Genomic DNA, 23,291 nt, shown 5'->3' with positions numbered 1-23,291 from the left:
AGAAAGAAACTACAAGTCTCCGAAAAAGTCAAGCTCACTCACCTTTTGTTAGCAACCGTTGAGCAGATAGCAACAGTCAAACCGCATTGCTGGGAAAACCGCATTCTTCATGCAAGTTTACCTGTTTAGGCCTATTCAGCTCCCTTTTTCAAATGTTTTCAATTTCATAAATCGAAAGCACTCACATATCCTCTCCGGGTGTAGGACAGGAATCGTGGCATGCGTTTTGCATAAAATTTCGGACATATTACTGTACTTCTTGACTTTCCTATTCTTTCAAGACTTCGTAATGCAATGGCTCATCTTTTATGAGCGCCACGGGGTGCATGCGGGCACATTCGAATTGCTTGAATAGCTCCAGAAAAGAAAAGAGCTCAAGTTATACTTAGATTGAAGTTTATTGAAAAAACCAACACAACAACACCAACTGTTCTTTCATACCATGTGTAATGAAGGAGTGGCCAGTCGCAAGGCTATCACTGACATTTTGCAAAAAAAGCATGTTTAGGGTGCGTGTAAAGAGGATCCGGGCGGATGGCGATGGTGCATGTCCTAAAGAGATCCACCTTTCTTGCCACCTAAATAGCTGACTCCGGTCACCGCTAGTCATACGCTGCATCACCGGCTAGGATATAATTCACGAACTACTGAATTGTCTTGGAGAATCAGACACATCCACTGGAATTTTGCTATGTGAGATGAACTTGAAACTGCACCAGAATCAGGAGCAATCCTCACGTGAAATATGAGAGAAGGATGTATCTAATAGCTTCAAACTATGCATATGAAAATTTTCGCTAAAGCGGAATACTCCTTTCTTTTTCACTACTTTCAAAAGTAACAGGGATGATGATTATCGTTATCCTGTAGGTTCCAAACTTTTTTATAGCCTAATCTATTTCCGGACAGAGGGACCTTCTGCGTCTCTGACCTCTTGGAAAAAATAGTTCACTTGATAGGATTTCTAGACTTCCTGAAGGAAATATCTAGGCAGAACTCACTCACTTTCTCTTATCAGAACACCACACAAAATGGCATGCACTTTTAAGTATATTGTTCTTTAACACTCTTCTCTACATATTTCCTTATAACTGCTTAGTTCTTTGCGTCTCTATGGGCAGAAGAACATCTAAGACGGTTGTCTGCGTCTCCATGAAGGACTGGAACGTGACCTCATCGTGTCCTCAGACATATCCACTGGACACGTCCGGGGCATTCGCGAAGAATCCGCCGGGACCCTCTATACCGGTCCCCGTTGATTACGAGGCGTCTTGATTACGAAGTCGGAGTATATCCTAATCGTAAGCTGTGAATAACAACACACAGATGCACAGATTTTGCGTCTTACTCAGTTTTCTGTGGGCTAAACGCTTGACTGTTTAAATCTTCAGTTGTCAGTACGCAGAACAGCGCAACTTTTTTTAAATGATGAATTTCAAGCTCCTAGTGACTTCCAGTGATAAATTTATCGAACTGCTAGAACCATTAACGCTTTGGCAACGGCCGTTGCGAAAATAAGACAGGACTACCTTCAGAAAATGCGCCAAAACGCACTTGGAGCGAATTCCGTTCGGTTTTTGTGAGTACATATTTGAATCTGTATACGCCGTCCTCTTGGTGCGTTCACCTTATTCATGACTACAGAGAAATTGATGCTGCATTGAAACCAACATTAAGGTGAAGAACATGGTGTAATTATTATATGATTTTCTTCTAATCTAAAATATACTCTCCTCCATTTTTCACAATACATTTCCCCTTCATCTTCCTGGGAGGCTTTCAAAGGCTTCTTCCGAAGTTTACTTGTCCGAGATGACAAACACTCTTCCCGTGCCGTGCCGACTTCTAGGCTGTAGTCTTCGGATCTGGATTTTTCGAGCCATTGTTGACATTGGCTTATGTTTATTGTCCGATCTCAATATGCATCATCGCTGCTATCTTCGTCGAACAAATAAACCAAAGCGCGCTGGAAATTCTTCTTGTATCCTTTCATCTTTAATTGGTAAAATAATTCTTTGAATCAAACTTTGTTCTTCAAAAGTTCCTGTAATACTGAGGATGAAGTTAATTTCCTTCTTGCGTCTAGAAGAAATTGAATAGGACTTCTATTCGTTCTTCTCAGATTTTAATGCATACAAGTAAAAAAGCGCATCAATTATGGGATGACGCCATAAAACAGCACTTCTGCAGATCCATCCATTCATAGTCCACTGTATCATCATACTGCAAACAGAGCCATTGCATCTTATAGGTTGATTTCTACGTTGTAAGCGTTTTTTCTTCTTTTTTTTTTGCTAAGAGAAAGTTCGCATTTCTTCATACTCTTGGAGATAAGCAAGTGTATATCGTAGTTATTTTATACACGGCCTTCCTCACACCTGCTTATGTATGTTCGATTTCACAAAACCTACTTGTCTGTCAATACGTAAAAACGAGGAAACTTTTTTTATACGCTGACCTGACATATGTGACCAGCATATAATGCGGAATATAGTTGAAATGTTCTCAAATCTCTGGGTACGGGATCGCAAGGCAATGCTGGCGTTGAAAGCCAGAATTACCAAGATGGAAACTGTCTGTAGGGTTGAAAGGATCGTCTCTCTAATCGTACGACTGGCACTTTTTTGTGAGTTCTGTAAAATTTCGAAGTCTTGTGAATAACTGCAATAGTCCTTCTACCACTTGTTCTATGTTGTGTCAGCAGTCGGATACAGTTCTATGTACATGTGTTGGAGGAATCACTGATCCCATCAAACTTTGACACTACCGGGGAAAAGGGAAAAGTAATGTAATCGTTCTAGGTGTCTTGAAACCTTTTCCCTTGCGGTTTGTGTTTCATTGTGTTCTTTCATATCTCAGTAACTATGCGTATCAGTTTCTGAAGAATGAATAGATCAGCATTCAAACTATTCGGATCTTTCTCAGAGGATATCAAGAGTTTCGTCACTGAATTTTCTTGGGCTCAGTTATTTAGGGATATTCTTTTAATTCGTCAGTCATTTTTCAATGGAAGATTCGGATCGTTTTTCTCATAGATGCGTGAAAAAACTCAACCTGTTTGAGGACTTTGTAGTTCCTCTTCTTTGTATGTGTTTTGCAAACGTTTGGCTTCATTCTGCCTTGCCTCTTCGTCCGTTTTCCTCTTTCTTCTATGAGTTCCAGTTATTCAGTCTTTTTTCTTGATTTCAGCTTTTAGGTACCGTATCATAAAGTTTTTGATTTTTGGATCTCTTGGGCAATGCAGAGTCTGGGGTTTATAGTTGGGTCAAAACGAAATGAAGCACGGACAACTGCGAAAGCAGCTGCGCTCGAAGCGGCGGGGTGGAGCGCAGCGGCTGGGATCGTGTAAGGATCCCCGCTACTGCCACCCATTTCTGCGTTAAAATCGAGGTCCCACCTCGATTTCAACCGCTGTCTCCAGCGCACCGCTTCGAGCGCAGCCGCTCTCGCAATTGTCCGTGCTTCATGTCGTTTTGACCCGACTATACGCTACTAGGATGAGCGTGGCAATACGCTCAACTACCCCTAATCGTCCTGAACAACAGCGTGGGAAACAGCCTTAGTTCCTTCGAGATGCATTGGAACGCACCGCTTTTGTACACGCTTCGTATTCACCAGCGAGCGGTCGGCAATCAGTGAGGTCTCCTCAGCAGCCTATTCAAGTAAAACCAACGAATAATATGTTGCTGAGAAAGCCGTCTATACCGTCCACGAGAGATCTGTAAATTGAAAATTTAGTGATATCCTGCCTTTAAAAAGAAAGAATGAACAAGGAAATCTGGAATAATTGTATTTAAAGACTATGAAATGTTATTGCATCGTTATTCCGTTTCACAACTTCGAGTTCAACCGAATCTTCGTGTTTCTGTCTTGCAGATCGCGTTGTCCTGGATTTGAGGATCGGCGAACACTTCCGCGCATCCACTCAGCCATGGTGAAATGGCCATTGCTCGTTTGTATCGGAGCGGTGGTGTGCGCTGCGACGATCATGGTGTTGTGTTTTTACATAGTGTGTCGAAGAAACTCCTCCACATATGAGGTCTCAAAAGTTGTTGCGAATCAAGAAATGCCAAAAGGAGGAAACGAATTTTACGTGTAATCAATGGTCAGTGCTCTTTAGTTCTCTACGCATTTACCATATTAGTAGAAATAAGAAAAAGATTATTCCGATGGTAGGAGGGAACCGCTCTCCTCTGCAAGAATAAACTACATCCATCACGGCACTGTAAACAACATAGTTTTCTGCATTTCCCCTGCTTGCACCTGCAGTTTTCAATCCGACTCAAAATGCACTCGTTGATACGAGTTTTGCGTATTTGTTCGTCGTTATCGTCTGCCACCGTTCTTCCGAAATTTCCACTTTTCGCACTTTTTCTTTTGCATTTTCTAACAAATCAAATAAAGAATTCGGAGTTTTGGTCATTTTTGAAAGAAGTACCCAACATGCTCTGTGAGACAAAATTTGGATTACAAGAGGAGGAGAGAGTTAGCTGCTTATCCAAACAGCATTAAGATTTCTTGTGAAACTTCTCTCAAACGGTAAGCGTTTGTCTTGTACGTGATGGAGGAAGAAAAACCTCCGGTCTCCTCAGCAGCTCACTCATCTGCTTTACTTGGGTAGGGTGGTGAGGAGACCTCATCGATCTTCAACCAAACGCTCCTGGACGCGAGTGGCGTGCACAAAGGTGGCATGTTGCAATAGAGTTCGTAGGGAAGAACGCCGTCTTCCACACCGAAATTTACGACGATTAAGGGAAGATAAGCGGAGCCACGCTCCTCTGCATAGTCTAAAACCCGAACTCTACTCTTTTCCTTGCGTTTCCGTCCGACGTCAATTTCGTGATGTGGTGCCTTTAATGTTTTTTGCACACTAAACTCTGTATCATTCATCATTCCATCGGATTAGATTTTGGAGCAAGAGCGGTTTTTCTTCTCCATTATCCCCCTTCCTAACCCGCCTAATCCAATAAATTCTCTACAACTCCTATCAATGAAATTGAAGTGAACAATGATAGATTATTCGTCTTCTACTCCAGGTGATCCTGAAAACGAGATGACCGAAAAGTGCCTGGAAATGAAAGCGGACACTGCAACGTAAGGATGAAGTCTTTGTCGACCTGTATCGTCTGTACATATAGCTATGTCGTAATGAATTTCGTTGTTGACAAAGCGTTGTTTGCAAATAACTACGAAAAGCACATGTAAGACGTATAAAGATTAGATATTGTATTGATTCGAAAGATAAGGGATCGGAAGATCAGAGGAGAAGCGGTATAAGCAACTGTTAGCGCCGCGGAAAAAGATTGCCTTAAACGACAAGGTCACTTGAGAAAGACATGGGAAAAGGTGTCGGTCCAAGGGCATGCAGTAAAACACAGAAGAATTCGGAAGTTCATACTGTTGATGCAAAAAAGTGCAATTTCACAGTGGTGCATCTCCATTACTCTGCAAAAGTATACAGCAGGAGTCTTATAGACCGTTAATTTATGTTCAAACATTATTGTTTCTCTGTGATGCCGAATCGCCAGAGGAGTCACCAATCGAAGGTGTGAGATGCCTGGTAGACCGTGCCTGGGCCGCGATAACCATTCCAGCTATAGAATATCGCCTGCTCTATAAGAGGGCGGAGTCAGTGTTGAAATTTTGAAGTTTCAAAATAAAATTGATTTCAACATCATTCGAAAGAGCGTCTTTTTGTGAGAAGAACTGGGTATTTGAGGCGCTGAAAAAATTCATAGAGGCTGCAAAAATTTCTGTTTTGTGAAAACAGAAATTTTTGCAGCCTCTATGAATTTTTTCAGCGCCTCAAATACGAAAATACGAAAATTTCCCCAATTTGGTCACTCGAAAACCATGACTAGCTCTCATCCAATGTTAGCGCCTAATTCACTTTTCGTAAAGGAAGGAGAGTTCTAAGCAAGTACTGAATCGCGAGACTTAAGCGTTAATTCTAAGCTGTTGACAGCTGCTCAAAAATTGGACCAAATAACGAAATAGAGTAATGTTGTAAGTTTGACAGTGGAAAAACTAGACATTTTCAAAGCTAGAAGCTTACAATATGAACTATTGTCAAGTACAAGTTGTTTGCTGAAAACTTTTCGAGGAGATTTTTCACAGCTTGGAAAGTATGGCTTTTTATTAATCTTCGATGGAACACTTTCGTGAATTTCTGAAGAGAATGGAAATTTCGAACCAACATATGATATGGGGTACCAAAATGCTGTAAATAACCTCCTGATTACGGATGTAATAAACATTTCGTCCAATTTCGAGAAATAAGCGGAAATCCTATGAACACCCCCTTCCTTTCATGGAGATGTATCTGCGGGATACGCCAATGGCAGGATTGCGGAGGTGTGAAAGTAATAAACGGGGCTTCAGGAAACTTTGACCGTTTTCAGGCCACGCATTTGTCAAAAGTAAATTCTCGAAGTATATTTGAAATCAGCAGCTCATTTACTTTCGAATGGTACTTTCAAAATTTAATTTTGACCACTTCCAAGAATTCCGACGGTTTGCGACGGATTTTGGGACACAAGTTAGTAGCGGTGTTGTATGAACCAGTCGTTTATAATTAACACATAGAGCAAAATACCTTAATTCCCCCGCATAGTGCTTTTAGGTGTATAAGACATCCTGGTCTCGGCAAGAAGCGTGAGGTTTTTGATACGAGAGATTTTTTCGCGGATTTTGTTGCCTTTTTTTGATTATAGAGTTGTTCTCACGTTTGAACTTACAAAGTGAACACAATTTTTTTCGTGCGCAATGCCACTCGTTGTGTGAGGCCGGTCCTTAACACGGGGAATTAGGGAGTTCGAAAACCACCTCATTTCAAATATCTTCGCTTTTACCACTGATGAATGGCATATATTCTTAACGACGAGAAGTTGAAGTTGAAATTTGAAGAGTGAACTGAGTGGTAACATCGGAATGGCAGTGACAGATAGAATTGTCGCGACAAACAAAAACGATGCTGGCGAGCGTCAGTGGCGATCCGCGAAGATGAACTTGTAAGAAATAATCTATGCTCAGCGATTAGCCCGGCTTCCGTAAATCGGCCGCGGACATAATGAGGTAATTTAGTTGGTGTGCAATGCAGCGACAAGGATCGTGCGGAGACCATAACTGCGTCACTCGTGGCTGCGATACCATCGAACCGCCAGCTCCTTCGCGTCGCTTCGAGCTGCTACGCACTAAGCACGTCGTTTTGAACTGACTGTAGGATATTCTCACAGCTTCTCTGCAAAAGTGATATAAAACGCGTGCTTTCTCCTAACTTTAACCACAGTACTAATTTTGAAAAAAAACAGCTTGAAGCCATCTTCCAATGAATGGCGCAGTGACAGTCCGGCCTCGACACTTGTCTCCTGCATCAAACATCAGGTCGTTTTGACCAGACTAAACTACATGTAGTAATACTAATGTTTGAAGTTCTGACCTGTTCATATTCTACTCTCAAAAGGTTTCTCTCAACCTAGTAAAAGAGGACCAATTCCCCAGCCCTTCAAGAAAATAAACTTTTAGAGAAAAATTATGCCACTCTCACTTCAGCAAGTGGGTCTTCGCTGTCTTCGTTTCACAGCGACAGTGCGCCTTGAACTCCGTCTACGGAAAGAATCGGCGCTGGTTAAAAACTCGTAACGAGAAAAACTGAATTGAGTGAATCGCACTTCCAGAGCTGTCGAAACCTCAAACTCAAAACTAATGAAGTTTTTGACTTCCAAGCCGCGGTTTTCTCCAACTTTTCAGGACCAAGGATTTAAACAAATCTTATTTACACCATCCACACTGCCGGACTCTTGTCCATTAATTTCATCCTGATGGAACCGCTACTTATATACAAAACATTTACGAAATTCCTTGTAGTCGTACTTTAAAAAAATTCGTTCTTTAAAAATTCAGCGCCGCGAGTAAACAAAACAGATGAACACTGTTGTTTTCTCTATGGAGAGCCCTTCATGGACACCACTCTTTTTTGAAAGAGGCGAGGATGCGCTCTAAATACAGGGGAAATCTCGCCTTGCATTTCCAGCATGCTTAGATGTTTCCTGTTAGCAAGGAAAGAAGAAGCACAATTTTTGCTGAGCGTGAAACGAACATCTGAATATTTTAAGTAAACGATCTTATACCAAAGGAGACCAGAAAGGAACCTGTTCGCTTTTCTTGAGTGAAGAATTGGAAACAAGAGAGGAATTGTTTCAACTAGGCATGCAGTTCTGTTGAGTTGACTTGCGTTGGTTCTGCGATTGGTGCTGGCACGGCATAATTTCGTTCACTTCTTCAGCGATATCTGAGAGCTTGCTCCTATTTTCAACGGTTTCTTGTTCAAATCATCTTTGTTAGCTTCTCTCTTAGATTTACTGAAATAACTTTGAAGTTCACCAGAGACCTGTTTAAGCAGATTTCTGCCCCACTCATGTTTTATAGTCGGACCTGGATGAGTGCAATGCCTCTATGACTTGGACAAGTAGCAAAAAAGAAGTCCTTATCAAACAGAAGAGGGGAAGAGAGAGAGAAAAAAAAAGAAAGGAAGAGAGCGAAGCGCATTCACAAATCAGACTTTTATGGGAGGATAAAAACTCTGGATTGATAGATCGGCCCTCAAATCATTGTATAGGCTAGTTCCGCGTTCGTAAATCTCTAACGATTCGGAGGTGAAGTGAATGCGTCGACGCATCATAAATCATAATAAACACATTCATAGTAATCATAATAAGTGGATTGACTCCAAAAACACTACCGTTATCCTTTAGTGTTGAACCATTAATGGGAGGACTCGTAGATGTAGGATGAATCATTAAAAATGGAAGGTTTAGCAGATCAGAAATTTAGCACAGAAGCTTATTTGGTATTGCTTGCTGCGTGCAATCAAAAACAGAGAAAACGTTTCTCTTCTATCTCCCATCGCAGGATGAAAGAAATCGCTCTTTCTTTTTCATACCACCGCTCAAACTGTTTGGTTGCCCCCCTCCTCTCGTATGGGATACACCAACTCCGCCGACGTCCTGGCGTTACGAATAGAGGACGATCGCGAGGTGTCCCTAAAACTATGACACTTACATTTATTCTCTTCTGGAGCTTTTAGTAACGTATATTGTGGATTTGTTATATCAGATACTAATGTACCAAGAGAAATTGTAATCAAAAGACGGGGTCCGGAACGAGGGAAGCGTTTGCACTAACTTTTTATGAAATTCAAATCCTAATGATGCTCAGTCGACTTAAAGGAATCACCCCACGAATCTGAGGTGGTGCAGATTTCAGGTGGAGTATTCGTATACGGAATGGGAGACTATGGAGAGGGTGGTGATTCCGTCCATTTCTTCCTAATTGCCGTAAAAAACGGCCCGGAAGATGCGGCGCCGCACGAGGCTGGCGCGCTCCAGTCGAACTCCCTGTGGAAAAAAGTGCGCCAGTACGCCTGAAGCCGTATCTTCGGGCCCGTTTTTTACGGCAATTAGGAAGAAATGGACGGAATCACCCCCCTCTCCATAGTCTCCCATCCCAAATACGAATACTCCACCTGAAATCCGTACCAGCTCAGATCCGTGGAGTGATGCCTTTAACCATAAAAATGTGATATGCCTAGTCTATAGCTACCGTACTAGACACTCGGATAACACATGCTAATCGCTCAATTTCAAATTCTTCCCTCTTAATCTCTATTTATATTTGGAAAAATTCAACAGAAATCGCTCATTATCTTGCTGTTCCTGGCCACTGGACCTCCAAAACTCTAAAAGCAGCGCCACCCATAGCTTTGTATCAAATCAGAACCAGATCTCACGAAATTTCACGCTCCAACGCAAGCAGCCGTGACGCTTCCGTAGTACTAGTGCATTGGTGGTATTTTTACGGCTGAGCCGAGAGAATTGCTATTGTTGTTACTATTGTCATTATTATTGGTGATAGACTCACAACCGAGCTAGAACCGAGATTTTTTATCACTGTCAGTTAGCTGCGTCGCTAACAATGCCGCCCCAATCCTTTGAAATCCATAGTCTGGGATGGAGAAACGATCCATCCCTTTTGATCTTTACTTTCTGTATTTCTGTATCTTAGAATGTATTTTACTTCAAGTTGGTTTTCTCCTGGTTTTTGTCTTTGTCTTGCTAGTTGGGAATATTCAAGCAGTACTCATCAGTAGAACGCACTGTGGTCGATCTCCAAAGTTAAGACATATGCTGCATTTGCGAAATCAAGCTGAACTGCGGTTGCTATTGCCGAATTGCTTGGGCATCTACAACAGGAACCGCGCCAATTCATCATTCTGCTTGTCTGATATTTAGTTAGTGGTCTGTAACCAAATCTCAGAATTTCCGACTCGACCACATATCTTCCAAACTTTTTACTTTTTGGTATCTGATTTGTCCTTTTCAGTCCCTAACCTGCTGAGCTTTTAGGTGCTATTGGCTGTCTTTGCAATGACCGGTCGTAAGAGAAATATCACGCAAAGTTCTTGTATGGAGAGAGATGAAGCGTATGTAGAGAAAAGGCGGCGGAACAACGAAGCTGTAAATAGGTATGTAGAGTATGAAATGATATCTTACATTCTGTTTCTTCTTTTCTTTTTCTTTGCTGTATTTGTGGTTAATTCATCATATACTTTGGAGATATTCAGGACTCGTGAAAAAAAGAGACAAGAAGAGTCAGAGACTGCAAGAAAGGTTGAAGAACTACGAGAGGAGAATGAAAAACTCGAGCGACAGGTTCTTCTTCTTGTTGACCCCTTTGGCATAGTTTCCCAGCTTTTCGATTTACAGGTTGAATCCTTGCAAAAAGAATTGTCTTTTTTGAAAGAAATGTTTGTCGCCTACGCGAATGGCAACAGAAAATCTGGTGACGCACCTTCGACGTCAAACCCTCAATGAAAATGGCAATAGTCTCTTTCCTAGAATGTTTTTTTTTTCGAAAGAACGTCATAAACGCACATTTTTTGAAATTTTTTGTCGGATTAGCACCAGTGCGTTATTTTTGATCTCTGACCTATTACCTCTGGGTCGTATTGTACTCAATGGCGGTTTTTTGCATTAGTTCGTTTTTTTTGTTCATGGTAGTCTTTCCTCCTTTTTTCATATAATAGCACATAGATAGGATATTGTATGTGATTATGTTCTGTCCAATACGCCTAAATTCATGCAATCCACCTAAGGACCGTATTCTATCGTTAATGGTCCTTGAAGTGTTAACTTTGTTCATCCACATATACGGGTATTATTCCACTTACTCTGTGATTTTATTGTACATTTCCTTGTGTATTGTTAATAATGATTTTATATAGTATTTACAGATAAATAAGTACAGTAAAGTTTAATGCTTGTAATTTCTGTTCTCTCTGTAAGCTTCACCTAATATCTTAACAGTAATTTCAAGTATCTCGCAAATTTGAAACATTTACAGGGTGCATGGCTACCGATGGTAATGCAGCCAAATTCGCGAGAGTTGTTCGCGATTGTGCAAATGCATCCAGCGAAGCAGTTGAAAACGTTGAGAAGTTCCTCACATCTCTTAAGAGCATTGGGAAAGAATTGGAGGTGGTTCCTTTATTTCAGAATATTTTGTGCTTACTCTGCTGCATCAGTAATGAAAAAGTTGGGAAGAGTTCGAAGTAGTTCAAAACTGCAGGCGGTGCAACGTGGGGGAATCAGCGCAACTTGGGCTTTCGGACTTGCTACGTCCCTACTTCTTCTTACCAGTCATCTGTGGTAGTTCGGGAGTTCAATGACGGAATGGTCCTTTAGTGCTGCAGATTTCGTGTTCCGAACTCTTGAAATCTTCACGCATTTTACATGTAAAGATTTTGTATCTTTTACACTTTAGAATCACATACTTTCTGTTAGAGTGCCAATAGGTGCGCTAGGGATGAGCCGGACCCTCCTCAAGGATGGATGTTTGGCTCATGGGATGTTGTTCAAGTGATGAGGATTCTTGCGCAAAGCGTTCAAAAGTGAGGGGATTGGAGAAACGGCTCTGTCTATCGCAAGCATGAGTGCCTAGGTGATCAGGAGGACCTTTTATTGACCTGACGCTTCGGCTTTTTCGCCGTCTTCTGAGGCACAAATAGTTCTTGACGAGAACAATTTCACGTTTATTCCCTAGTGCCACACTATTCTTCGTCAGTGTTTTGACATTCGTTCAAGGTAGCGATAACAGAAATCACATATGTAATTGTGTGTGTTATTGTTATAGTCGTATTAAAAAGAAAGTCCACCACACCGCTTTGAGCGCAGCCGCTTGCCTACAGTAGGGTCAAAACGACATGAAACGCTACAGTTGCGCAAGCGGCTTTGTGAAGCGTAGCGATTAAGATTGAGGGAGGATCCTTGCTAGCGGCATACTTCGTTGCATTTCGCAATGATCTCACCTTTTCCACTTTCTTCACCGTGCCGCTTTAAGCGTATCTGCTTACGCAACTACACTGAGCTCATGTCGTTTAGACTGGCTTACATACTAGGGTTAAAACGAAATGAAGCAGGGTATTGTTGCGCTCGAACCGGCACGATGGAAAAAAAAACCATGCAACCGAGGTGACACCATCGGGAACTTCAGCGAAGTACGATGCTAGTAACGGTCCTCCCTCGATTCTAATTGCTGCGCTCCGCCGCACTGAGCTTAATGTCGTTTTGACCGTACTATATTTCTTTTTGCACCGGTTTATCTTTGATCTTGAAAAGCCGAAGCATCAAGGTAATAAATGTTCCATCAGGAAATCTCGTGAGGATATTAATAGAAAACATAGACAGAAGCAAGCCGGGGTTCCAGGACACGAAAACATTTGATCTACGTGGGGTCTTTACACTTTTTATGGATTCGTAGTTCGTAGTTAGCTCTGGTTTTTCTTTCGTTAGAGACCATTGCACCCTTATTCTTTGAATTCATTCGTCTTAGTTTGTCAACCTTTTGAAATACGGGTCTTTTGTAGACCCTTATTTTAAAAGTTGCTCATTTCCTGTCAACAAATAAGTCTTCAAATTGTCCGTAGTAATGACTTAGCATCTCTACTATTGGTCCTCTTTAATATAATTCATTATTTATTTCTTTATCAATAATTCAATATATTTGCAGGGAATTAGTTTGCTGGATGTGAAAAATCGTGAGATGATTAGTTACTTGGCAGAGTTGTCGTTACTCATGAGCCAAATGAGTTGTGGAAAATCCATAAGGGAGCATCCTGCTGTATTTCGGGCTTCCAAACACAGAACAGTAAGCTTGTTTTTCTTCACATAGTAAACGTATGACCGATCAAGTTCACGAATTGAAATTTTACTCAAAACCTCGTTTACGTAACATAAATTGCAGATTTTGGAAAGGTTAATGCCAATAGAGCAGAAAATGAGATCGCAGATTGATAAACTAACGCAGGTCTGTGACTTTCTTTGAGGGAATCAATTAGATTCCTTAGGTGGACTCTGGAGTGCTTTTTTAGGGTATCCATGATGGCAAAATAAAGACACCGCTGCGGGCGCACCCTGATCAAATGGAGGTGCGAACTTTCTTACATAAGTCTGTATGCTAATCCATGCATTTATTTCGCTACTAGATTTGTTATGTAGTTGTGTCTACGTGCTACGAATGTTTCTATTCACTGGTCATTTTTCATCTCTGTTGGACTCCATTGAAAGAAGAAACGAGGAAGCAGCTCTGAAACTTTCAAATGTGTGAAATAAGCTATGTCCCATTCAGTTTGAAGATGACTCTGAATCGGAAGAAGATGGGGACGGCAAAGAGGAGGAGGAATTGAAAACTAAGAAGTATGTCCCACCAAAAATGATGGCAGTGAGATACGAAGGTGCGCTTTCTTATTCTGTGCTTCCATGGTGGAGCTGTTTATTGTGGTATTTTTCGCAGAAGAAGAGAACGAGAAACAAGCAAAAAATTTGGAAAGAGCGAAACGTCGGGCTCTCCAGAGCAGCCTTGTTCAAGAGCTTCGACAGCAGTACAGCGATGCTCCAGAAGAATATCGAGTAGGCATATTTTGCTTTTTCAAAATGAAATTAATTTCTCGAAATCTGCATTTCAATTGTTTTCAGGAAAAGAGTCTACGGAAGTATGAAGCCGATAAGGAACGCGAGAGGTTCTATTTCTATCACCATTTTTATGTCAGCTCTACTAGTAAATATATATTTTCCTGATTTCACTTCACAGTTTCACTCTGTCAACCGTATGTGAGGAAACTGCAGAAGGAATCAGATCAACTTTTATGCTTGTCTAGTAATGTGATTTCAAGGACTTGATTTCGGCCAACATTTCGTTTGTTACAATACTACAATTGCCGCTGGACAGAGTGTCATTAGGCAGCAAGTGAAAAGCGTATACAGTGGATTTTTGAAATCAAACTGTTAAAGCCAATAATCGCTGCTGTTTAAAACTGTCGTTTTCTCTGCTGGTTGGTTTTCTTCGTTCCATAGTCTATTCATGGCAATATTCTTCATTTTCATAAATATCAGATTATTTGGGCTCGAAAAAGATGTTGTAGAAAAATTCTGCATCTCGGACACTAGTAGTTTTTGTGGTTCAGTTTTTTTTTGTGGAACTGGATTCCTCATAAATCTCAATTGTGTCTGAGAAACGCTTCGCGTTCTCGAAGAGTGAGAACACTGACAGCTCTCCATCGATCGATGGAAAGATAATCCATAAGGCAACAAGTTTTTAGAAGCTTTTCTCCTTTGTGTCTTTTTAAAGATAGTTTTTTCGTTTTCTTGTAGATGTTGTTCTGCATTATTAGTTGTTGCAAAATCCTTTTCCATTGTCATCGACTATCACTTTTTGTTGTCCATTAACCCATCGATTCTCGTCTTATCGACTGAGAGTCGATGTTTCCTCCACCGAAAACGTAACTCGCGCGGTCAACACAACACACTGAATGGTGACTGTGAATCTGCGCAAATTTATGTATCCGACGGTCAAGAATTACTGCAACAAACGTGGGAGGGACCATGTCCCACGGTCAGGTCTTTAGACCCAAATCATAGTTTAGTTCTATCTTTTGTAGTTTTAGCCTCACTGACTAATCTTTAACACTTTAGTTTGGGTTAAGGCCCTGCCCACTGCTCCCTTCCCTCCCCCTCTCTCTCAGCTAGACTAGCACTGTAGACATCTTGCCTATAAGTGTCAGTTAATCATATTTAATTTGACCAATCAAGGTTTTGTTCGTTCTTTTTCCAGCTCTTGACCTTACTAACTACTACATATTGAAACAACAGGGGAGTTGAAGGTTATATTCCTCTTACTAACGAAACCTATGCAGATTCAGTGGTGTTCTAGGTGGTCTTAGCGGTAAAAACAGCAATATTAAATGATTATTGTGAACGGGAGCACTTCATTCAAGTTTAAGCTAGCTTATTCTTTTCTCCAGGTTTGAGGAAGACCATTTCGTCCGTTTACGTATGGGTAAAGCCGAGAAGAAACGAGAAAGGCTAATGAATCGCGGTAATGTCATTAACGACCTTTTCAACTTCGGCAATTATATGATGCGTGACGAGTCCGGAGAGGCTCTTTCCAACAACAAAAAAAGGTGTGCTTACTCTTCCGCATCCTTTTTGCTTTTTAAGTTCCATTCGGATTTCACTTGTAGGAAAACTCATCGAACTTTGGGACCTAAAGGCAAGAAACCCCGATTGGATAGAAGAAAAGAACATAAGTTGAAGGCGAAGTCTAAGGTAATTTCTTTGCGCAGATATGATCCTCCCCATTTCCTTTCTTTTTAGCACAAAACCATAAAGAGAAGACAATAATCCACCTCGCCGTGCAGATGAGTTTTTGCGAAGATCATTGCTTGCACTCAACTTCGTTGATTTGAATAGTTATTACTGTTGCCTATTGTTTTGTTTTTCTTATATACAGTCGGATAGATAGATCACCGCAAGTAGGTTGCATATGAGAGGTACTCTGTGATACATCATTTTTACGTGCACTTGTTTGCCTTGGTACTCATCGCCGTGATCCGTCGAATCCACTGGAGTTTTTTTGGAATTAAATTTTGTGTTGGTAATAAAGGTGCTATGAACTATTGCTTTCATGAATGCAACTTTATTCGAAGGTTTGAGCACCATGTACTTTTGTTGACAGGAAAGATAGAAATAAGGCATGCCCGACCATCTACTCTGACGAAAGGCTGTGTTCTTAATCTGGTGCAGCGGAACTCGCAATGGGCTCCAATGATCCGAATATTTTACTTCTACAAGAATCTTTCAGTTTTCTGGAGGACTGATTCGGCTTCTGACATTTTGGCTCTAGACAAGACCTGTTGCCAACATGGCCGGTCACTTTGAGTCTGAGCTATGTGAAGTGCTACTTGAGGAGTATTTCGGAAAAACAGTTAGTCTTGTCGCTTCAGTTCTCTTAAGAGAGTCAAGTCCTCTTCCTGCGATAATTTTACGTCTCAAAGGACAAGTAAAATTTAATGCGGTAATTCTTTTCTTTTTTTAGAATCAATTCCTATTTCTGATTAAGTGTAACTGTTGCCGTTCTTTGTAGGTTCGAAAATCTTTGGCTATCCTCAATCAACACTCGATTGTGAGTTTTAAGATCGACTCAGCAATGCGAATAAACTATACAATCGATCGCGATGCTATATTAGCGTTCTCAAAGGCCCCAAGGTCAGCTTTTTGTCTTTTCTTTCCATTTCCACACTTTAATCCTTCTGTACTGCTTGTCTTACATTACTTCTGTTCTTCACTTATGGTATAGTTAAAACGACATGAGGTGCGATGCAGTTGCGCAAGCGGCTGCGCTCGAAGCAGCGGTGGAGGTGGGACCATCGCGATCAGCAGGAGGGAATAGTATCGGCTAGGATCTCCCCTTCATGTCATTTTCACCCTACTATGCTAACAACAGATTCTTCTGAAGATTCCTTTTCTAATCGGAGGAGCACTAAATCACAAATTATTGCTTATTTCACAATTAATAGATATAAACTCACATCAGTTTATTATTCATGCGTATTTATTTGTCTTCAGGTGCTGTTTGATTGTGAAAACATTGTATGGCGGGCTAGCTGAGGCGATATGCGAAGAGTTATTCAGTTACGGCAGTCTTACCTGTTCAGACACCATTCGCAAAGTCGCCTTACGTCTTGAACAACCGTTGGCAGATGTCAGTCGTAAACTGAATTTGATTTACATATGTCGGTGCTGAATGCGTTCAACTTGACTACCGTATTCTTTCACGTGTGGAATTTATCTTGAGATGAGAGGGGGTATAATGAAGAGGAATTATGTGTCAAAAAGAAAGCTGCTTGTATTCCGGCGGAAACGTTTGCACAGTTGAACGGTTCCGATTACAAATTTTTCCCTTGAATTGAGAAACTAGATAAGTAGAGGATGACCAACGAATTGCAGTCATTACAGAATATCATTTTTTAAGGTTAAGGAAAAGTTTTGTCGATTAGCGGAAGCTCAATTCATCGCGAGATGTCCTCCAGTTGTTTCATCGCTTAAGGGTTGTCCGCAGTTCGACTATTCGTGCGATCCTTTCATTATGCCGGATGTTATACTTCAAAGCTCGTGCAGTAAGTTCAAACCATCGATCCCAATTAATTCAATAAATGCCGGTCAAATTTCAAAGATAGTGTGGAAGAGTCGAGAAAACGTAAAGCTTCACTCCCCGACGGCGATGAAGGTATCTACTGGCGAATCAACTGGCCGCGATTCGACCGCTATATACGTGATGAAATGACTCTAGAATTGCTCGTGCCAAAGGTTGTCAATTTCGTGCCTGTGTGTAGTGAAGTGGCAATGCTGTTGACATCAAGCTGTTCCAGTGTTCCTCCTTAGAACGAACATCACGGTTATTATCTCAAACTGTTCGTTCATTGCTGAAAACGAATGAAGTTCGAGCATCTCCAGTGGCAACTATTAATACTGCACCGATCTCGGTAATTTACATTTCCTAACCACATGTCAAAGTATATCGTGTCTTCTTTTTACTAAATCCCCTTTCGTTTAGCGTTCTATGGGTTACTACATTCTGGTAGTAGTTTTGTCTAACTGGGGTTTCACCCAAAGCTATGAGCATCTTAATCCATTCTTTACTTACGATTTGAATATACGAAAAAAACGCAGGTTTTGTTGAAGTTAGCTCACTTTTTTAAAGGAATCCTGTCTGTTACATGTGAGTTTAGGAGGTACTTCAGTTGTTCCCATTATTATTCTCATTGTATAACGTAATCATTCCTCTTAACAGTAAGTTTCCTCTTCCTTGCATAAATACTACTATTGACTTTTATATTCACAAATTAAGGTTCGCTAACTTTGATTCAGATTTTTTTCCTGGGATGTGTCGCTGAGACTCCCACTGTTTAGCTTTTCGATGTGATGCGATGCGTGAAAGAGAATGAACTCGAACTTGAAAGGGCAGACATTGAGAAGGCATTACGAACTTTGGTGGATGAGTCACGCGGAGTAGTCCGAAAATCTGGAGACAGTGGTGGTGGATTATTTGTCATCGGTAAGACAGAAAGTCGGAATTGTATAGAAATGAGATTTTTTGTTCTATGAACATCAAGAGCTCGTTTCAAATCAAGTCAAAATGTTTCGGCCCACATTTAGACTAAGTGTTTTTGTCTGTTCTAATTTACAGCTGTCGTTTGTTCTTACTGGAACATTTCTTTCTTTCGCCTTAACAGCCTAACCAAATTTCGATTTTCTTCTTGCAGTGGAGTTGAATTGAAATATAGAAGTTGGTTAAGAAATTTCTCATTAAAAATCCAAATAGCATTCGTTATGTTATCATTGTTAGTAATTTAGGTTGTTTTGTTCTTCCAGATTTTGAGCGCGCTATCGAACAGATCTGCCAGTTCCACATTGAATCGATGATTCGAGAGCAGCTTGAGTCGCGTGCAGTTCGGTATGAGCCACTTCTTGACTACAGTTTACATTTAGTATACTATAAGAGCGATATTCGCTATACTGCAATCTCTGCTATTACGAGCAATGCTTAAGACAGAAATACTTCTCAAGTTTTTGCCTGTTCTAATCTGCTCCAGTAATATGCCGGAAAAACTGCTATGGTACTGATCAGATTTCGTTACAGTTCGGATAGCGCGTTTGCGAAGCATTAAGTTCAATAGATCTGCAGAATTACTACATCATCATGGAGACCCATTCATACGTTAAAAAGACTATCCTTTCACAGATCTGCTTTGAGTTCCACTTAAATTGACGGGCGCTAACACAGCTGTGCAAGTACGACACGAGCGTTTCACTATGGCAATGAGAACAGTGCAGAGTACAGAAATGACGCGCAGTTGCTTATCCATTCTTCACATTCTTTTCAAATTACAGATTGGCGTGAGTGGTCGCCTTATCACTCACTTTAGTTGCGATCGAAGCGGAACACTTGTTAACAGCCATAGTGAAGAATAAAGAAGATGGGAATATGAGCAAATTATTAAAGGTGGCAATGAAAATTAACGAAGTTACGATCCTTGAATAATTCTTGTCCTGTAGAACAATTGTAGAACACTTGTTTTGGGAAAAGCTGTTGTACTTTCTTTCTGTAGTGCTCTGTATTGTTAGCCGATGTAGAAAGTTCTTCGAAATATTAAGCCCCATGGCACTTGCTGAATATCGTTCTGGAGTAATCTCGGTAAGAAGTGGATAACGGATACTTTTGAATCACCGAAGCAAGAAGGCTCCCCCAGTGTTTGTAGGGGTGCTGTTGATGCTGTTGATGTTGAATCGCATTGAAGGTTCTGGCCAACATTTGGGTTGTTATGCTCTCATCTTCATCTACGAATGCAGGTAGTCCCTGATCGTCAAAATCCAATGGTCGTCCTCTTTTTGGCTTATCCTCCAAGCTAGCTAGTCGCCAGTTTTGAAGCAGGAAACCCATTCCTGACATTGTTTTTCACTTTTTGTTTCCACGTCGAAAAGTTGAGATCGCGAAATGACTGTGACGCCTTCCATCCGTTTCCAAAGTGGTAGACCATACTATGACGAGTGTGAATATAATTTTCGACTCGTACATTTACGAACAAGACGGTGAAGAATGTTCGTGTCAAATAAATAAATAAAAAGCAAAACGCAGATTTGGTGTTAAAAATGCCCGCTGAAAAGCCGTGGATAATTATGCACCAACTCAATGAAATTTCGTCTACAAATCGGTCCCTTTTGAGGACTTCTGCTTTCATCTTTAAAAGCAGGACATTCATTCAGGATTTTTCGCCTACTTCAGCGAAGGGGACATCTTGAAGAAGACCAAATTGAGAAGTTGACGATGATGAACAGCAAGGAAACTAGGGAACTTTTGTATGCGATGCTTGAAGAAGGATACATAAGTACTAAGGCAAGCTTTTTTTAACTGATAGCGACGTCAGCGTAACTCTTAAGAAGTACCAGTTGCAGCCAATCGGTCGCACTAACGACTTCGCTCCTTCAAGAACATTCGTTCTCTATTACGTCGATTTGCCTCAGATGGTGCGAGGGTTGGTAGAGTACACATGCAAGGTATGTTAAATATTTGCTTATTGTACAATGAATCTTTTTGCAGCGAAGTCAAAGAGGCGTGCGTTATTAAGCGGAACGCTTGAAGAAAGGTTTTTTACGTGCAACTAGGCGAAAGTCATTGTAATCGTTTTGCGTATCAACACTCTTATGAGGGATGTGCAGACTACACCATGTCCCTAGATTATGTGGAAGCCCATCTTATTCATATACAGGCAAAAAGAAAGCATTTGATTCAAATAAAGAGCTTGGATTTTGAGCATAACGTCGCCAGTCTCGGCTCCGTTTTGCAAATTCTGCTATGTTTGCGATTTTTTACGTCCTAAAGGACGAAGTCGATAAACTATCTGGCGTTAATCAATCCGCCTGGGATGCGCCCCAACGTTCACTTCAATTCAGAATCGTTCGAGGTTTACGAACGTGTAACTGGCCTATGTAATGACTTCGAGGGCTAGCCGATGTGTCAAGTTTATGTTTTTGTCCTCCCAGACAAGTCTGGTACCAATTTATCGACCCTGCAGGGATGAAATGCTTGGTGACCACTAGGATGGATTCGAACCTCCGATCGATCGTGCACGCAACGGAACCTCTAACCGCTACACTACACCCAACCCTCGGATGAGAAGTAAGAGGATAACTTATGGCGTTAGGAGAGATCATCGTTTTTAACGCTGCATAATATTCTCAACACATGTAGACCCTTGCTCAATTTAAGTACTGCGAACCATATATGGAAAAACGTCGTTGCAAATTGTCTGACACTCGCAAAGATGAAAGTAAGAATACGAATTGCACTCATTCCCAAAGTTTTCACATATAAATCCATCGAATTGCATTCTATTCTACCCAATGTGTGAAATCCAGATAAGACTATTGAAGCAGACGGATTTCCTCTTAAAAAGTTATTTGTAAAGATTGAAAACAGCCTAATTCTTTAGAGAACCACAACAGTGTTTATTCATTCTAACTTGCTACAATAATTTTATAGCTTTCTATTCCTTCTTCTTCTTGTGAACGAGGACACATTTGATTGAGACACAATTTTTGTGCAACCAGCGTAACCTCTAATCGATTGCACTACACCCTCCTCCTTTAATCGCTCTCGCGACTTTTACGTTCTATATAAGGAAATCCACTCCACTATGGACTATATGGGTTATCCGCACCTTTTCCGGTACTAAAGGAAGTGACAGCGTTGTAAAAATATAGTATGATGTTCTTGCTCCTTCTCTAATTTGTTTACAGAAGCATTCCTCTTTCTAGATGCTGAGGAACATAATCCTTCGAAGGTCTTTTGAAGTAAAAGAGCACCGGCAGTTGACTGATCGACAAGTGAAGATGGAGTCGATCATGGAAACGATAAATGCAGACGAAGGTCTTGACGAAGAAACGAAGAAGCAACAGGTTAACAAGTTACTCAACGTCATCGTGAGTCGAGTATGTTCGTTGTGTTGGTTTAGATAGTCGAAGTAGAGGAAATGTATCTATCCTCTGCGGATCGGGTAACTTTAGAACGATATCGGCGAGCACAAACATCGCTTAACGCAGCTGAGACGGAGTGTGAACGAGCGCTATTCGCTTTTCGGCTTTTTCTTGAGTTTTCCGTTCGAAAGTGTTAGTTTTTTCTTATTCAAAGATGCTGTGCGGTTGTGTTGCTACTCCATCCTACGTCTTTTATCTATGTTGATCTGTTTGTTCTCTATGCTATTCTGTTGACCCTAATTGTTATGTTTTATTGTTTTATGAAAGTAAAAGTGTCAAGATCACGAAAAGAAAATCTTCCTCTGGGCTTCCTCTTCCTCAAAAAAGAAGAGAAAAATTTCCGTTTTTCTGTTAGTGTTTTTCGCTGAGAAGCAGAACTAAGAAGGGTTTTTGCTGAAATCAAGGACTGTTTTACTTATGTACACAGGGAGAAAATATTCATATGAGCCCGAAATTTTGTTGCGTAAGAGATGTGTTGATGCCGCGAAAGTTCTCTTAAGATGCAAAGCTTCTTGTTAACAATTTATCACTTCGTATGAAGTATGAATGAAGTCTTGTTGAATTCGATGGGTCCCTGAATTTGGGTTCCCATTTTTATTATGTTGTTCTCTTGTATGTTGTTGAAAATTTGTCTGAAATTTGTCTTCATAAATTTTTATTCATCACATCTTCGAATAATGTTAAGTGGGAACATGGCATTCAAAATATAAAAAAAAATAAATAAATGGGATTTTCGGAAACAAATTTTTTAAAAGCTTGTTTCGAAAGAGTTTTACCATTGTTTTTTATTTCTATTTGATACATATATATCACAAGTATGTAGTTGTATTTCTTAAAAAAATTGTGCAAATTCGAGTTCCATTTGTATTTTCAGGATCGGTTTGAACAGTGTCAAAAGGAGGTTTTTCGGCACATTTTACTTTTTCACTTCTGTAGTGCCAAAAGAGCTGCCAAAAGTTAATGCCTTATCACAGAGCACATGTGAAAATTGGCTCACGAAATTCCGGTCTGGTAATTTTTCAAGATGAGTAATGTTCTGATCGTTGATCATGATGATTTGATGGGGTTGATCGAAGCTGATCGTCATATAAAAACCGTACGAGAACTTGCTGAGAAACCAACATTCCCATTGGAACAGTTCATATAAAAAAACCTAGGGTAGTAAAAAAGCTAGATGTTTGGATGCTACATAAAGTGAAGGAACATGAATTCACTTAACGCTTCCATTGGAGCAGTTGCTTGCTACTGAATTCACTTAACACAGCGAGTTAGTGTCTCCGATTTGCACTTCAAACGAAATGAAAACACCCCTTTTTGAAGCGAGTAGTAACGTTGTGGTGAAAAACGGATTGTTTACAATAATGT

At 40.7% G+C, this 23,291-nt stretch overlaps 2 protein-coding genes across 4 annotated transcripts; both read left to right on the top strand.

Moving 5' to 3' along the window:
- Positions 1-10,424: 10,424 nt before the first annotated feature.
- RB195_006361 (uncharacterized protein) lies at positions 10,425-15,734 on the top strand (the record flags this gene model as incomplete). 3 transcript variants are annotated; one of them, XM_013448618.1, is made up of 13 exons in its annotated part: positions 10,425-10,522; positions 10,622-10,709; positions 10,764-10,839; positions 11,401-11,534; positions 13,066-13,203; positions 13,300-13,362; positions 13,427-13,483; positions 13,684-13,789; positions 13,849-13,964; positions 14,031-14,074; positions 15,356-15,514; positions 15,575-15,659; positions 15,708-15,734. In XM_013448618.1, 13 exons carry the CDS (start codon positions 10,425-10,427, stop codon positions 15,732-15,734), a joined length of 1,191 nt encoding a protein of 396 aa, XP_013304072.1. The 3 variants fall into 3 exon arrangements, with proteins under 3 accessions (XP_013304072.1, XP_064036359.1, XP_064036358.1); XM_064179400.1 differs by lacking the exons at positions 10,425-10,522; positions 10,622-10,709; positions 10,764-10,839 and having other exon boundaries at positions 11,406-11,534; XM_064179401.1 differs by lacking the exons at positions 11,401-11,534; positions 13,066-13,203; positions 13,300-13,362; ... (5 more) ...; positions 15,575-15,659; positions 15,708-15,734 and having other exon boundaries at positions 10,764-10,871.
- A 520-nt stretch (positions 15,735-16,254) lies between these two features.
- On the top strand, positions 16,255-22,063 carry RB195_006360 (uncharacterized protein; the record flags this gene model as incomplete). Its single annotated transcript, XM_064179399.1, has 12 exons — positions 16,255-16,407; positions 16,477-16,598; positions 16,959-17,094; positions 17,365-17,509; positions 17,566-17,699; positions 17,762-17,875; positions 18,303-18,447; positions 18,765-18,846; positions 20,157-20,286; positions 20,346-20,447; positions 21,708-21,848; positions 21,905-22,063. 12 exons carry the CDS (start codon positions 16,255-16,257, stop codon positions 22,061-22,063), a joined length of 1,563 nt encoding a protein of 520 aa, XP_064036357.1.
- Positions 22,064-23,291: the final 1,228 nt, after the last annotated feature.

The sequence above is a fragment of the Necator americanus genome, chromosome I (assembly GCF_031761385.1).
Source record: "Necator americanus strain Aroian chromosome I, whole genome shotgun sequence".
Taxonomy (NCBI): domain Eukaryota; kingdom Metazoa; phylum Nematoda; class Chromadorea; order Rhabditida; family Ancylostomatidae; genus Necator; species Necator americanus.
This window is presented reverse-complemented; position numbering and strand designations above follow the sequence as displayed.